This window comes from Pyxicephalus adspersus, chromosome 4, assembly GCF_032062135.1.
Source record: "Pyxicephalus adspersus chromosome 4, UCB_Pads_2.0, whole genome shotgun sequence".
In the NCBI taxonomy this organism is placed as follows: Eukaryota; Metazoa; Chordata; class Amphibia; order Anura; family Pyxicephalidae; genus Pyxicephalus; species Pyxicephalus adspersus.
The window spans coordinates 133,482,449-133,500,424 of NC_092861.1; the positions used below are offsets into that span (position 1 = coordinate 133,482,449).

General features: G+C 38.3%; 1 protein-coding gene across 2 annotated transcripts in view; it reads left to right on the forward strand.

The window, feature by feature from the left end:
- The window catches only part of ASB3 (ankyrin repeat and SOCS box containing 3), a gene marked incomplete at its 3' end in the record, with an annotated part of 68,909 nt that overhangs the window by 24,985 nt on the left and 25,948 nt on the right, over nt 1-17,976 (forward strand). For both annotated transcript variants that reach the window (XM_072409693.1, XM_072409694.1), the window contains 2 exon segments: nt 14,355-14,467; nt 15,841-15,976. In XM_072409693.1, the coding sequence (XP_072265794.1) occupies nt 14,355-14,467; nt 15,841-15,976 (249 nt within the window).

Genomic DNA, 17,976 nt, shown 5'->3' on the forward strand with positions numbered 1-17,976 from the left:
CTAGGTGCCTAGCACTTACTGCCTGTTACCAATCCTAGGTGCCTAGAACTTACCGCCTGTTATCAATCCTAGGTGCCTAGAAGTTGCCAGAAGTCACTGGTAAATGTTTCTTGCTGCTAATATGAGCTAAGCCTAACTTGTTACACCACGTTCATTATACTATTACACTACTACAGAGGAATACACTCTTTAAACTTAGAACACTAGTAAGTTGGGTCACAATACACGGCATAGGACAGTTGTGGCAAAATACCTAGAATAGAAGAATTGGATATACTAACGGGCCAGGCATTACAAAGTTGTAACAAATAATTGGGAGAAGGTAGAACATTGAAACAATAAGAAGTTACTGGATACCCATGGCAAACAACTGGGAGCACTAAATTTGCCTTGTTTTGCCATACCTCCTTTTTTACCACCCAGCTACAGCTTCCTACCACCCGGCTGAAAAAAATTTCTGGGGAGAACACTGGGCTACACTTTACACCATGATTTACAGAATGGGATTTAGTGCCATAATCTTGGAATCATCTCTACTGTAGCCTCTGCAGCAGATGTCTGTTACCAGAATATCTTTTACTGTTGTAAGTTAGTAATTCTAAATCTTTGAATTCTTATTTGTTAACATTAGTTTGACCCATCTACATTAGTTTGACCCCTAAAAGGAGAGAATAGGTCATATGAAGTACAAAAACAAGCACACACGCATTCCATAGACCTGAAGGGGACATTTTATACCATTCAGGTCAGGATATCTGAAAGGAGCTTTAGTGCTCATTTATAGGTTTCTGTCTCTACAAATTTCCTTTAATGAAATCTGTCCTTCCTCAGAAAGCTGTCTACAAGCATAGGAATCAAAAGTTTTCCAACCTGCTTGTTTTGTAATACATTTTCGAGACTGCTGCCTATTTATACATACCATGCCTCCCGTGAACTGAGTCCACCTCCAGTATTTATCATTGCACTACTTAATAGCAATGTACAGTCTTCTTGGTAGTGATGTTTTTTTGGAATCGTCAATACCCTCACAAATCAAGCCAAGTTGTTTTCTATTATTATTAGGAAGATTCAATCTCTTGCATTTTGCCAGGTGCTTGAGACACACTGAAGACTATTGTTCATGTGAAATAAACATCTAACGAACACCTATTATTACACATGCATTTGCTTACCATTTGTGTCATTAGCTAAACTGGGTTTATCAAAAGGTTTATCAGCTAAGCAAGGTTGCTAAATGCCCACATTATGTTATTGTGAAGAGGATCGAGTACTCCAAAGCTTCCACCAACTCAATCTTCTTCCTCTTTTTTGTTATATGCCTACTGTGTCGCCCAATGAGTTTTTTTTGTGTGCTCATCTGGAAGCTGATTTTTTTATTTCCTGTCAAAGTTCTCGAAATAGCTACCAAATTTGAAAAATGTCTTAATCAGTTCAATGTGTCTTTAAAGAGACACCCCAACCCTATATAAGTCCTTGTTAAGACTGGTACATTTAACTGCACAAGCGTACAGGCTTGGTGATGATGATATTGGTTGCAACAGAGATAAGGGAAATTGCAGCCGTTGTAGCGTTGGTGAGGTAAGTGTGTTATAATATGCAAGTATGCTAGGCATATTTGCACATTATAGCAAACCTGTGAAGGCCAGCAGTGGACTTACTTTTTCTCCAAGCTTTTAAGCTAACTTTTTTTAGTTAAAAATATTTTTCCATTGTTCCAATTACTTTACTATGCAGCACAGCCCAGAGCTGCGGTCTTATTTATTCTTATTAGGAGAGCTGTACCATGCAGGGCCACTGAAGACCACCAAAAGTATTGCTGTCTCCATTGTGCCCCACATATGCCAGAAAGAGGAGCCAGTGGCTCTGTGGGAAGCTTCACTGTAAACATTGCGTATAAAGAGTTAGAAAAAATAAGCACTGGACTATGTGGTAAGCAGTCTGGTGAGGGGATGTCTTGAAGGCCACCTTGTAACAAAAACTCAATTGTCCCTTAAATTATATTGTACAGTTTCTTTTTTTGTTCCCATATAGCCTAATAATCTGATGTAATATGAATCTTCATTTATATGCTTGCCAACAGTTATCTGTAGCACAATATTGCTGGTCTCCTCCTGTAGGTTCTAATTGCCTGACTGTCATGCAGAACCCGAAGGTGCAACACAGATGCTGACCTGGAACATGTACTGTGTGCAGATTAGGAAAAGTAACCTGCAGCAGTGGCAGTCTGAGTATTTCTCTTTTCTTTAAAGTCTAACTGCAAATGGTACCCCCTAGCTTCCTAAAAGTGCAGTCTTTTTTTTTTTTTTTGTGTATACATACCTTTACATCTTGCAGTGTGACATTCTAGGTCCTCATCTTTCTCTGGCAGTGGCAGGTACATGAATGATGCTGAGTATGGCTTGGCGACATTCTCCAGTGAGGCAAGACAGCTTAATAGTGCCCCATCTGGGGCAAGAAGTAAGTTAAATGACACTGGGCATTTTTCAGCTTGGAAGACGACCAGCACTAAATGACTTGAATGAAGAGTCTTCAGAGATCGACGCTGGAGGTAGGGTGAGATTTGCCACCAGGACTATTTCTTTTACCTCCAAATCTGAACTAAACTGACAATACTCACCTATTCCTGTTCCATCGCAGGTCATCACCATCTTCCTTCTCCTTTTCTGCCTCGGTGCAATCTTTGGAATCTTGATTGGCTGTGTCGGGATAAGGCAGACATTCATTTATTCCTGGAGCATGCAAGGGAAGCTGGGATTGCCTGATTTCCTTGCCAACCAACATTTGATATCTGTCGGTGATCATGCAGGTTGACAACATTTAATGTAAAAGAGACATTTCCTGTCTTTTTCTGCAATAACCACCTGCCTGAATGAGGATTTTGCAAAGTAGGACTTAACTGCCACTTTATTAACACAGGACAGAACATTAAAACATATTCAACAATATACATGTTGAAATCACACTTTATATGCATTACACTGTTTCTACTTACTCGTCCCTGTCTGTTGGGGGCGCTGCTATTTCTTTCTTCTCTTCCTTGTTTCCTTCCTTGAATGGCGGAGCCAGGATGACATTACTCCTGCACTATGCATGCACAGCTCAGTTATTATGACAGCTGAAGGGAGAAACCAGGCAGGTCTGTGTGATCTAAGGTTTTTAAAGTGAAACTTTACTTCCACTTTAAGCAGAGCAGTGTATTTTATTGTTTTCTTAGACCATCTTTTCACTGGTTTGTAAGTGCAAAGACCCAAATTAATAAAAGCTAATTTATGATTGGTTGCTTTAGTTAATAATACATATCATACAGCATTGCTTGTTTTATTGCATGAGCTCCTTAGTCTTTAGCTTTCTGCCTTATCATTAACTTTAGAAATATGGCAGCAGGTGCAAGAAAATTTTAATGAGCAAATAGAATCTGTATATAGAATTTCCCCAGTGAAAATATATTTCCTGTACCGCTTCCAAACTTGTGCTAGATAGTTTATTACTGCCTTGATTATGTTTCTTCTCTAACCTTGCTTGTTTTTACTAAGTGTTCTATACTACTTGGCAGACGGGAAAAAGAAAGTGCCACCCCAATCCTCTTAATTAACCACATTTTTTTTTTCTTCTTTGGCATTGGCATTCGTGCATGAATTAGGGCTTAATGCCATTTTAAGTATGTGGGAGACATCTGATGAGAGCTGGAATAACTTAATGAGAAAAGTGGTCACTTGTGTTAGGCTTTTGCAGATATTAATAGTGTGCAACTCAGCCAAATGACCACCGGGTGTCACTGTACCCAAATGTCTGAACCATGCTCAACCGAAATAAAAAAAATCATAAAAAAATATATTAAGTCACACCATTTTATAATCAAATGATCCAAAACTGAGCGCTTCAAACGAGAGAATAATAAATGAATTGGTGGAAGAATGTAAATAGAGCCTAATTTCATTTCATTTTTGTGCAGGCCGTGTTCACATTTGCTAATGGATTTCTGCATTTTGACATTTCTTTCCGCATTAGATTTCCTATTTCTTGTTGTGCATACCAAAGCAGCTGCCCCGTATGAATGTATTATCACTGTCCGCAGTCTATCCCCTGTTTATTCATCTAATCACTATAGACTGGCAAAACTGTTTATATCAATTATGCCTCTGCACCTATTATTACAGGTTTCAGTGTGTTATTTCTATTTTGGTGCCACCAGGTGTCACTGTGACAAAGCCTCAGGTGCATTGCACTAATAATTAATATTCAGTCATCAGTTGCAATGCATGACGATTAGATTTATAATGTGACAATGAGCATATTTTATGTTGTGCTTTGTTCTGTAATAGATGGATTTATTTGTATATTTGTTTGTTTTTTTTCATCCTTTTTTTTCACGTCTGAAATGTGTGCTGAGAAATTGAAGTAAGCTTTTTACCAAAACCCTGAAAAGAAACAGAATTTCTCATTGTCTGAAGAAACGCTGCATTACTTCTTTATCAACCAAACAGAATGCTCCTGCCATTCTTCTATACTCTGATGTGAGATCAATAAAGGATACTGTTGTTGGTTACATACGTAACAATTTATACAGCAGCTGTGCTCAACCCAGAAATTTTTTAAAGCTGGGTGGGAAGAAATTTTAGGCGGGTGTCAGTCCTTGTATTGTGACCCAACTCTTCAGTAGCCATCCAAAAAACAGCCGGGTGGTTACTGAAAAGTGCCGGGGGGTGCACCCGGCTAAAAGGGGCTGGGGAGAACACTGAGCAGTGAATCTGACATTCTCTGGTGGAGATTCAGTAACTACTATTGAAACACATTGACCTGGAAGATTCTAAATCGAAGAATGTTTCAGGGAATGTTTCTTTTTATTATTAGACCCCTTAAGGTCTATTTATTAATAATTTGCTCAATTTAATAATTTACCAAAAAATAAACAAAAATTGTATTGAACGTATACTTGAAATGTATTATAAGTAGACATAGGAGAATGTACAGATGTATTGGTAAAATTGCAGATGTCATTGTAAACTCGTCCACTAGGTGGTGCTGTGTTCATTTTGATACACAGCAAGTACAATTTTTTAAAAAAATTACACAGCATCACCTAGTGGACAAATTGAGAATGCAGGCACCTCAACAACTACATTACCAATTGTATGTTAAAGTGATATTTTCCTTTGCACATTGCTTTGTGCTTTGGGGAAAAGCACCATCTGTCAGGTGGAGTGGGGCTGAGTCATGTGCTTACTCATAAGTGACAGATACCAGTTGCTTGTGAGGGTGGAGCACAGTAAACCTTTTACTTTTCTCTGCAGGGGGAATGGAAAGGTTCACTTTACGGGCAGGTTCAGATCATGTTCAAGTACATGTAGTTTACCTGGCTCATGGTTGCTGGCACATTGCCAGCTTGTTGGTCATTTGCACCACTAGTTCTTAAAAAATCAGCATCGGCACATTTGACATTTGGCAAGTGGGTGGTACTGGTGCCACTCACATTCATTTTCTAGGGAGCTGCCACGGGGGAAAGCTACTTGTGCTGTTTCCTCTAAGGGTCAGGTAACTGGGATGAGGAAGTGGTAACCACACTGCAACCCCTTTGTCAGTCTGAACATAGCCTTAGTTTATAGGGTACAGGGAATATTTAGGAGCTTAGGGACACTCAAACTCTGCACCATTAACTTCACTAGTGCCAAGATCCAATTTACTGTGTAACTACAGAGAGGAATCCCCGTGAAACTGGAAACTTTAACATTTCCCCCTTTAAAGTTGAGCTTAGTTGGATTTCATTGCTTCATTGTATCCGCTTTCCCTATCATAAAAATATAAATGTACTCCTTGTAAGCCAGCGAAGAGACAGCAATAACATTTTAACATAGCCCAATGCTGAGCCATTATAAGGCTCCATATTGCAGTCTACAGATTGCATTATTATTAAGGCATGCCATATATGCCTTTACAGTTTACAGAGGATTTGCTCATTTAAAGGGTTTTGGTAATTAAGCAGCAGAAATGGCTAGTCCTTAGGGTGAAGCTTAGAATGACATTTAGCATGTGCCGTAGCGCTTTGATTTAGAGGCTTCTTGCACAGACGAGCTGTTCTGCAGCTATCAAGAAGAGGAATGAGCAGTTACTGGTAGTCTAATTAAACACACAAGATATCACCTGATTGCTTAGCATTTTTTTATTAATTAATATTGTTGTTTGTAGCTCTAGACTACTAATTGGATATAAATACTCTTCAGATGTATTGTAATTGTGCTTGCATGCATGGATATGTCATTGGAACAAGTGTACCCCTTGAAAAATTTGTCTGCATCATAAGGAAAGAACTCTATGGGCCATGAAATATTGGCAGACTGGAAGCTTCATTGGTGGATATGAAGCTATATTAAACAGCTACTTTTATTAAAGGCAGGCAGATGTGTTAGATGACAGGGCTGCAAGCTCTCTTTTCTACCCATTGTATTACTGACACTCCTTACTATAAATAAAGAATAACAACTGTTAATATGTATCAGGAAATCCCTGCACTGTTCTTTTATGATTTTTTTTTTTTTTTGCTTCATTTTTTGTTTTGATTACCCCAATACCATTCCAAGTTTCTGGTGCTTTGGGTTTTTTAAGTGATGTTTATTTATACAAGTTTATTAATACCCCCCAGCCGCTCTCTTTGGTCCTCCAATGACTTACCAATGACTTCCTCACTCATAATCTCGTCACATGCATGGCTCCAAGACTTTTCTAGAGGTGCCCCGACTCTCTGGAATGGTCTTCCTCGTTCTATTTGGCTTGCCATTTTTTCAAACCTTCTGTCTTTTAAAACCCTCACTACTTCCCACCACTTCATATCCCCCATCCTATTGTGTGTTACTTTCCCCACCTCCTAGATTGCAAGCTTCACGGGGCAAGGTCCTCTCCTTCTGTGTCACTGTCTGTATCTGTCTGTCATTTGCAACCCCTATTTAATGTACAGCACCGCGTAATATGTTGGTGCTATATAAATCCTGTTTATTATTAATATTAATATAATAATAATAAAAACATGGCTTTCATTTGTTTAAAAGCCTTGTATGCTCTGTTTGCTTGTGTCAGTCTAATAATTTTACCAGCATTGCAGACTTCAAGTACGCATAGAAGCATGTAGTACAGCTGGAAGCTTCTTATCTGCAGGCTAATTACATAGCTTTTCTATGCAAGTGAGAGATGGAAGTGGGCACGTCTCTACAGCGTGGGCACAATGAGCTTCACATGAAAAGGCAAATTATAAATTGAATGTAAATATAATGTAAATGAATGTAAACAAAATTGAGTCCCGGTAATAGGAATCTTTGTTCTTCCCTAATACATTTGCATTTGGGGTAAGTGGTAATACCTAGATGATTGGTTCTAAGAAGTGCTCAGGATCCTGGAAGACGTAATGAGAAATTATAGTTTATATTTAGTAAGAGCATATTTTAAAGCTGAAGATCAGTTTGCCTATTTTTTGACTTCCCATAATCCTTTTTTCCAGTCATTGACATACTAAGGGTAGGTTCAGACCTGCCTCTAAATAACAATATCCTGCACAGCTCCCTACGGCTGGCAGCTTGCAGTAGTGCCTGTGTGAACCTATCCCAGGAAAAATTAAAAAAAAAAACCTTTTTGCTTTTAATACATACCTTATTTCAGACTCAGTGATGCCATTTCTAGATATCTATACATCTAGGTATCTTTGCAGTGTTCTCCCCAGCCCCAGAGGAGTTGGGTCACAATTTAGGGGCTTCCATCCGTCACAATTTAGGGGCTTCCACCTACCTACAATTTCTTCCCACCCAACTTAAAAATAATTGAGCACTGCTTTAAACCTAGGTATGTTGCACCTCTGTGCAATGCAGGGGCATTGTGGATGGTGGAAAGGCCCAACAGGTTTCTGAATCTAGAAGTTTAAGTTAATTTCCAATTTCAGTATAGAAAAGGAGCCAGTTCAAGTGTGCAATACTTAAGGTAGAGCTAGAGTTCTGCTTCAACATTTTAAACATCTATAGCAATATATAAATACACATTTACGCAGCATATTAGTTGTTATTTTTCAATACATAATTTAAAGCTAAACTCCAGGCAAGCAATTAAATGGACATTTAACATTCATATTTCAGAACTATTTTATCTGTAAAGGGTTTTTTCCATCTCTCAGTCTCTTGGCACACATGCTAGAGAGCTAGTCACCCGACTAACGTGGAAAAGCAGCCATGATTGGACAATGAAAGAACAGAAGGACAATGGAGAATCATCACACTGATTTCTCCTCCTGTCATCATGTTCTTTGTCCTCTCATATGCATGTGCAGAGCATGACAGGAAGATAATATTAAGCATTTTCGACTGCTTAGGGTGAATCTGTAAAAAAAAAAAGGGCAGCATGGTGACTAGGAGGTTAACACCCCGGCTTTTGCAGTGCTAGGTCCCAGGTTTGAATCTCGGCCAGGAAACCATCTGCATTGAGTTTGCAGTATCTCCCCGTGTTCGCGTTGGTTTCCTCCTGCAAAAACATGCAGTTAGGCTAATTGGCCTCCTCCCAAAATTGACCTTAGACTGTGTTAATGACATATGACTATGGTAGGGACATTAAATTGTGAGCCCCTTTGAGGGACAGCTAGTGACATGACTATGGACTTAGTAAAGCGCTGTGTAATATGTCGGCGCAATAGAAATACTACAGGCCGCAGTTTTCTATGTGAATTTTAGTGGGATGAACCAGTGTTCACTTTGAACATCCAATCATGGGTATGAAAAAATTATCCCTTTTATATATTTTTATATGTCTGTCGCACCTAATTGGCTTTTTAAAATTAACACATGTTCACTTTATTTACCATCATTATCTTTGCCAAATGAACTTTCTTTTTTAACAGGAAGACTTTACCTGGTCTATATATTTACAGGGAACTCTGGGCTTAATATTGTTATTGCAGTCCATGTTTCTCCTTAATAGGTAATTAGTTGTGTAATAACAATTGTTCCATAAACTGTGGATTTCCAGCTTTCTGTTCTTCTTTTGTACTGAGAGTGAAGATATAAAGACATTTTTACTAGGCTGCAAAATACAAGTACTGTTTTGTGTTATTATTTTCATTTTGATGGCTTTTTTAGGTGAATGTGCCAATTTTTAATGGTAAGTGCATGTTTGAGGAAAGAGCTTGACAATTCCCAGAAGCAAAGCAGACAATGCACTGAAAAGATTACTGCCATCATTATTTCCATTGAGGCCAATTGATGCTCATTTCACTTGGCTCTTTAAAATATCACTTTGGCTCCAAGATATAACTAGTTGGAATAGTCAGGCATTTCTGACAGTCCTGACTTGAGGACCAGCATTGACAGACATTTGCTGTTTCAATGGGACCTGTTAACTAACTATATTCAGATCAGTATGTAGAGCCCATGGGGGTCATGGAAAGTGGAGTTATTATGACAAACCATCCCATATTTCCAGTATCTCTTATGATCATTTGGTGGATTTTATACTTCTGGAAAGCAAAGACTAGCACTACAGATAGCTGGAGGTACACAACATATGTAAAAAAACGTAAAAGAAGCATTATATTTGTGCTTTTATCTAAGGTAGAGGATTGTAATGGGTTCCATTGATCAATAAAAAAATACAAATATCTCCCATTACTCTTATCGAAAGTGGCCAGATATGTCTCTGAATTGACAGGTACTACAATACTTACCCATTTACAATCAGACTGGTTGCAACTGGTTCCCTAAGTGCACGATTTTTAACAAGTTTTATGTGTGATAACAAGTTTTTCCATTGTATGTTGGTTAGTTATTGACCATAGAAAGGACCTGCACCGCTCATTTAGTTGTCATTTATCCAGGTAAAAATTTATATTAACCGGTGTTTATATAGCACCAACATATTATGCACACTTTACAAAGTCCAAAGTCATCTCACTAAGAGACCCTGTTCAATCCAGGATTTTTTTAAGCTGACTGGGAAGAAATTGTAGGCAAGTGACAGCCCCATTATCAGCTCTTCATTAACCACCCAAACACAGGCGTGTGGTTACTGAAAAGTGCCGGGTGGTGCACCCAGCTAAATGGGGTTGGGGAGAGCACTGAAGGGGCTCACAATCTAATGTCCCTACCATAGTCATATGTCTTTACCAAAGTCTACAGACAATTTTTGAGGATTAGACCAACTGCATTTTTTTTTTTTATACAAAGTATATTCAGATAGTGTTCTGGCCCAGATTTTAACGTGGGACCCAGCACAAAGGCCAGAGTTCTAATCACTGAGCCAATCATGCTGCCCAGGTAATGGTAATGGTATCACTAGCAGTAGTTTGTAATACTCAGCTGGACTTGGCTATGTATTAATAAAGAAATGTTGTTGCTCATTGTCCAAGGAAACAAATTCCTCTCTTAAAGGAACAGAGATGTCATCGTTCCACATCATCATTCAAGCAATAACTTTCCTTAGTCCAGTCACAATGTGATGTGTCTTGGCTGATGCTGAATGTCCAAGGACATGATGAGAATTGTAAAAGATGGTAAAACCACCCAGTTTCCTCAAAATGTAGGAAGTCCATGTGGTTGCCCATTTTGGCTATAAATTCTGGTGTATGTTCCTCACAATTTTTAAAAATGACGATAAGCTGTAAAATGACTTCAGCAACACATGATAAGTATTACCATCCAAAAAAAGAGGAAAACAGCAAAACACACATTATAACACATCTCTTTCTGACCTGTCAAAGGATTTGTAAAATGGTATAAATGATAACACATATTTTCCAAACTGCACAGCCAGACAGACAAAATGTTTAGCCTCTAATTAGACAATTAATCAGCATCATCACCTCTGTCTAGTGAGTGGGAATCTGACCCAGGAACAATAATTCTAACCCTGGAAATGGCAGAGTGATCATCCTGACTGGCAGAAAAATAATTAGCCAAAATTACATAAAAAACGCAAACCTTTTTATATTGAAGCCATATGTAGTTCCGTGCTTGGAGTTCAATCTTAAATGTAAACTCTGGACACATTGCTAAAAACACAGATAAATTCTATTCATAAGGTCTGCTTTACTTGCTAGTTGATATGTATTCTCTCCATACTGTCTTGAGATTTCCAAATTTCTGCCACAAAGCACAGAAAGCTCATCTCTCTGCCATTCCATCTTGTTACTTGTTAGAACGTGAGCACTGCATCACATCCGACTGGCTCCTTGGCTCGCTTTATCTTTTTTTTTTATTCCTGGCTGGGTCTCTGTGTAATATAAGCACATGTTGACTGGTGGAAAGGGTGTTTTACATTGTTGTACATACTTTCCTGTAATTTCCCTGCACCTCTCATAAACCTTCATCCCCACTGAAATTTTTGAGCTTGTCGGTTCTTGGGATGAGTTATGCTAATATTTGAGTTGCTTAGTAAAGTGGATGACAAACTTGAGTATAAAGTGCTCCTCTGCAGACAATAGCTCTGATTTATTAAAGGCTGGAGAGGATACACTTTCATCAGTAAAGCTGGGTGATCCAACAAAACTGAAATGGTTCTGGTTCAGCACCAAAAACATTTGTTAACAAATAGCAAATGACTTTTAAGAAATCCATTCAAGGTTTGCTGGATCACCCAGCTTCACTGATGGAATTGTATCCTCTCCAGCTTTGGTGAGAGCTTTCATCAAGGCCTTTATTGGGATGAAGACTGCCTAACTGCCCTAGGTAATGCCCCCATGTGATGATAAGACTCCATGATTGAACTAAAATACAACAAACAAAAGGGATGGGGCAACAGGCTGGGGAGGAAAGAAATTGATAATACCAGACTTCCTCCCACCAGGAAATAGGATGAGCTCTACCTGAAATCAGAGTAAGCAATTTTAATGCAGGAAGGGAGCCAGTAAAATTGTGCAAGATGGAACATAAGCCTAAAGAGTAGCTTCAACGCGTATCTAATCTCTAAATTTAAAGTTCATTAAATAATTTCTGATTGCGGTAGAGCAGCAGAATTTATTAAAGTCAGGAAACTTCTTTATTTTCTAAATGTCAGTGGGATTTGGTAATGCTGACATGTGCCCTGTTAATATTGAAGAGAGAATTTTAATGACAGGTTCACTTTCATTGAATTCATTTTGACTGGTACTGCAAAAATAACTTTGGCTCGAAAGTAAGTAAAAGAAGAACTGTCTGCCTATAGCAACACAATAATCAATTTTGTTTGTAAAACTGCACTAGCAGCATTAGAATCCAGCTGCTCCAGACAATATTAGCATTTTTATATATATTTATCCCAAACCTGTAAATTCAGAAGGTGAAAAAAAAAATATTCATATGTTATTAAAACCGTGTCAAAGTAGTCAGTAGATCCAGAGATATAGGCAGCTGAATTTTATGGAAAGCCCAGATCTTTCTGTAAGTATCAGTCTTAGGCCAATCCTTCCAACCTTTTCCTGTGGGCCTTCATTGTTCCATTCCGACCAATGGCAAGGCAAGGAGGGAGGGTGGGAGTAGGGCAACTGAACCATTTTTAATAAGTTGAAGTGCTGCTATCTACATCTTCAATCGTAATTATTATTTTGACCTTTACTTTTCATCTCTGCTGTTTTTAACAGGTTGAATTTAAAGTGGACCACCCTGACCATTACAGGTCTGCATACAACATACAATAACAATATATTTTTTTTAAACAAGTAGTACTATTTATTTAAAAAAATAAACCCTTAAACTTCAGGCAGGCTTAGATGATTTCTTCATTGTACCTTTGTTTTTACTATATTAGAGAGGCTATAGCAAGGGGTCTGATCTGTACCAGACATTTGCAAACCTATTCAAGAACTGCACAAGCAGTACAATTTACATATACATGAATTATCTCAGACCCAGCATTACAGTCCAGATAGTGGATGCTAAATTAAAATAGTTCCCTTAAGTAAAGACATCACCATAGAAAAACTGTGATCTCTGTGGGTGATAATTACCTGCAAGAGTTATGTTTACTCATTACTTAAAGCTTTAAAAAATCAAGCTCTGCTTAGTCCATTAGGACCTCCACACTTGTTGTTAACTCGTCGTTAAAAGCAACTTTGTCCTGACGATGTCATCTTCCTTCTAGTGAGATCCAAGGAAATGCCAAGTCTCCTATGTCCCAAATTGCACTGTGGTGCCACATGTTCTTACAAGATTTTGGTTTCTATGCTTTCTTTTGGATCTTTCCAAAAGCAGCATTATATCACCCTCTGCTGTATAGAGAAGTATAGATATGTAATACGTTTTTTTTACCCGTACAGCTGCTATGTGTAACATAATATATATTAAAGCAGAATTAAATGTGGCCAGACTGGTCCAGGAGGGGCGATGTCCCTTGTGCAGTAAAATAACCTTACCTTCTTAATCACAATTTTTTATTTACATCCACTTCCTCCAAACTGGGTGATGCCTTCTTCATCCAGTATTCCTCCAGGTATTGGATCTTGATTATCCAGGCTGGGATGACCTAACTCCAGCATATGCATCTCACTTTTTGTAACTCTTCTTTTTTTTTTAATTTGCGAGTTAGATAAATATGATTTAGAAAGGGACATTGCTTGTCCCTTCTGGAATAAAAATCCTGCCCACTTGCAGTTTTTTGTTGTGAAACTAAAGTTCCACTTTAAGGAGACTGCAAAGTTCACTTTGATATCATTCCTGCACACCATTAAACCCCAATTCTCTTTATTTTGTCTCTCACTTTGTTCTTTGGTTTCAGCTTGCATTGTGGGTAATACATTTCTTTTGAATACTTTGACTATTGCTCAAATTTGTGCATTGACATGACCTTTGTTAGGTACCCTTTACCACAGCATTACAGGTAGAAAAAATTTCCTTGAAAACCTGCTTGGACTGGAGTATTTTAAATAAATAGGGCATCAGAATGATCCTCGGTAATTGTAGCACTTAGAAAACAAATGCTTCGTCTTGTCAAACCAGGAGACCTGATATTTCCTTACATTACCTCTTTTGTTAGCATATCACTCTCTTTATTTACAGGAAAGCTGCATGCTGCTGCCATTTAACGTACAGCAAATCGCCACTCTGCTGTACGTCTTCTGCGGCTGTTAGGACAGGTGTCCCTGCTGTTAAGCAAACTTACGCGTCAATAAAAGTGAATAATCAATGTCCTGCTCTACCTTTCTTGTACACTGTTATGCATGTTGTTTTGTTGTTATTATTGCCATTAGTGCTGTACACAAATTGCTTGAAACGTTTTGTGTTGCGTGTTCTCAGAATAAATATGGTGGGCATATTACTGGACCTAAAATATAAATGTCTTTTGTGCCATTCTTGTTTCCGCATTTAATTATGATCAATACTGATGAATTACATTTCTTGTATTTTTTCTGTTTGCCAAAGCTGTAGAAAGTGGATGTGGGGACCTTGTGAGACTGTTGCTGAAATTTAAAGCAAATGTGAATGGACCACATTCTTGTTCTGGATGGAACCCTCTACACCAAGCTTCTCTCATGGTAAGCCCCAATCTGTGTTAAAAAGTAATTGAAAGCTAAATTCTGGGCAGATATTAAAACAATAGTTAAAGAGACTATGCCCCAGCTTAAAAAAGAATAAAGCACATGAATAGCTAGTATTCAGGTATTTACCTTTTAGATTTATTCCTTTTTGAAAAATGATTGTTTATTCACCTACATAGTGCATTTGTACTAGCTTGAGAATTTGACCACTCCAGTCAGTTCTATAGCACAGGCACAGTTGGCCCTTGATTCTGCCATGCCAGAGTTCTTCTTTTTTTCTGGGAATGCCTAAATAGTGTCTGGGCTGACCCAGCTAATTGGCCATTCTTTTACCTCCCCGTGTAAGTTTTTATGTAGCTGCTAGGAGGAAGTAGAGGGGAATATAATATAGGGACACTTGAGTGACAACTCTGGGTTTAATATAACTGACATATTCAATATGGGGGAGTCCATCAGCAGTCTGAGGACTTTTAGATGTCTTTACAGGAGAGACTTTTACATGTATTTAAATTTCATAAAATTTGCTAAATGAACATATATTCTTGTGGGAAGTGTTCTGGTTATAGTGTCTCTATAATGCAGTTTTGTTAATAAAACCACTAAAGTCCCACTTTGAAAATTGGTATCCGGGGTGTTTATTGCAAAAGGGACCGGCAGTGTCCCTACTGCAACAAATATTCTTTCCTGTGTTATCACCACCCAGCTGACAAATCTTGCTGAGATGCGCATTCACAATTCCGGCTTCCTTTGCGGATGCTGGGACTGAATGAACTCCCACACGCCTGCACAGGTTATACGTCATCCTGTCTCTGCCTATCAAGATGGCTAAAGATTAGAATATGGAAGAGAAGAAGATGGGGGCAGCCGTGATGGATTTTGGACAGGCCAGTATTGAAAGTGTTTAGTTCCGCTTTCGATTTTAGATATTATGGTGAGGGGTTAAAACTCATTTTGGGTTCTTTACACCTTTTTCTCTCCTTCTTTTTTGAAGATTTACTTTCTTTACTTGTCCTGATGACCATTCGCCCCAGGACTAAAGAAGAGGGGACTCTGTATCAGCCTCTTGTAATCCTCTGAGCAGCTGAACTTTAGTATAGAAAGAGGGAGCTCTAAAGGCCAAACAGGAGACAGTGTGTATATATATATATATATATATATATATATATATATACACACCTCCCTGTCCAATCACACACTTTAGGCATTAATATAACTGTTGTCTGTTATTTAACAAACCTAAAGGGAACAGTTATGACAATTTCATTGTTAGGGTTTACATATACTTACTATAATACAACATATCCTACTAACACACCTGTAAACACACTTCTATAATGCTTTCAATTGATTGCTTCTTTTTGGTATATTAGGAACGTACAGACCTCATACAGCTACTTCTTGAAAGTGGGGTGGACAAAGAGTGTGAGGATGACTTTGGCATTAGACCTCTGTTCATCGCAGCACAGTATGGAAAATATGAAAGTTTGAACCTACTTTTATCCCATGGTGAGTATTGATATTTGAAAAAAACATACAATGACCTGTACTTTAAATCTGTGTGTATAGAAGGATCAATATGCTGAATGTTTTTTTAGTCTTGTGTAACATTTCTGCCCAGTGTTCCTACTTGGCATATGCCTCAGAGAGTTCAGGAAAAAAAAACAATATGCTTTAAGCTTGAATTTACTATATACAGTTAGGTCCATAAATAATTGGACAGAGACAACTTTTTTCTAATTTTGGTTCTGTACATTACCACAATTAATTTTAAATTAAACAACTCAGATGTAGTTGAACTGCAGACTTTCAGCTTAATTTAAGTGGTTTGAACAAAAAGATTGCATAAAAATGTGAGGAACTAAAGACTTTTTTTACACAATCACTTCATTTCAGGGGCTCAAAAGTAATTGGACAATTGACTCAAAGGCTATTTCATGGGCTGGTGTGGACAATTTCTTTGTTATGTCATTATCAATTAAGCAGATAAAAGGCCTGGCGCTGTTATGAGGGGGAAGGGTAGGAGGGTTAATTGTATGTGGAAGAACAGACAACATGCATCAAAGGAGCTCTCCATGCAGGTGAAACAAGCCATCCTTAAGCTGCAAAAACAGAAAAAACGCATCCGAGGAATTGCTACAATAATAGGAGTGGCAAAATCTACAGTTTGGTACATCATGAGAAAGAAACAAAGCACTGGTGAACTCAGCAACGCCAAAAGACCCGGACGACCACGGAAGACAACAGTGGTGGATGATCACAGAATCATTTCCATGGTGAAGAGAAACCCCTTCACAACAGCCAACCAAGTGAACAACACTCTCCAGGAGCTAGGCGTATCGATATCCAAGTCTACCATAAAGAGAAGACTGCATGAAAGTAAATACAGAGGGTGCACTGCAAGGTGCAAGCCACTCATAAGCCTCAAGAATAGAAAGGCTAGATTGGACTTTGCTCAAAAACATCTAAAAAAGCCAGCACAGTTCTGGAAAACCATTCTTTGGACAGATAAAACCAAGATCAACCTTTACCAGAATGATGGCAAGTAAAAAATGGAGAAGTAGAACAGCTCATGATCCAAAGCATAGCACATCATCTGTAAAACATGGCAGAGGCAGTGTGATGGCTTGGGCGTGCATGGCTGCCATGGCACCGGGACACTAGTGTTTATCCATGATGTGACACAGGACAGAAGCAGCCGAATGAATTCTGAGGTGTTCAGAGACATACTGTCTGCTCAAATCCAGCTAAATGCATTCACATTGATTGGGAGGTGTTTCATAATACAGATGGGCAATGACCCAAAACATACAGCCAAAGCAACCTAGGAGTTTAATGAAGCAAAGAAGTGGAATATTCTTGAATGGCCAAGTCAGTCACCTGATCTGAACCCATTTGAGCATGCATTTCACTTGTTGAAGACTAAACTTCAGACAGAAAGGCCCACAAACAAACAGCAACTGAAGGCCGCTGCGGTAAAGGCCTGGCAGAGCATTAAAAAGGAGGAAACCCAGCATCTGGTGATGTCCATGAGTTCAAAACTACAGGCTGTCTTTGCCAGCAAAGGGTTTTCAACCAAATATTAGAAATGAACATTTTTTTTTCAGCTTTTTAATGTCCAAATACTTTTGAGCCCCTAAAATGAAGTGATTGTGTTAAAAAAAAGCCTTAATTCCTAACATTTTTATGCAATCTTTTTGTTCAATCCACTGAATTAAAAAGCTAAAAAAGTTGTTTCATTTATGGACCTAACTGTACTTAATTACATTACTATTTCTGCTAAGTACATTTTTGGTTCATTAATTTGGTTCATGTCGTAATTTACAGCACTTAAACTAAATTATAGTTCTGCTTGCAAAATCTCCTGGCAGACGGGTCTTTATTGTAGAATAAGACAGGTGATGTCCCTTTTGTCATAAAACATACTTACCTGCCTGTTCACAATCTTCCAACATATTACGCAGTGCTGTACATTAAATAGGGGTTGCAAATGACAGACAAATACAGAC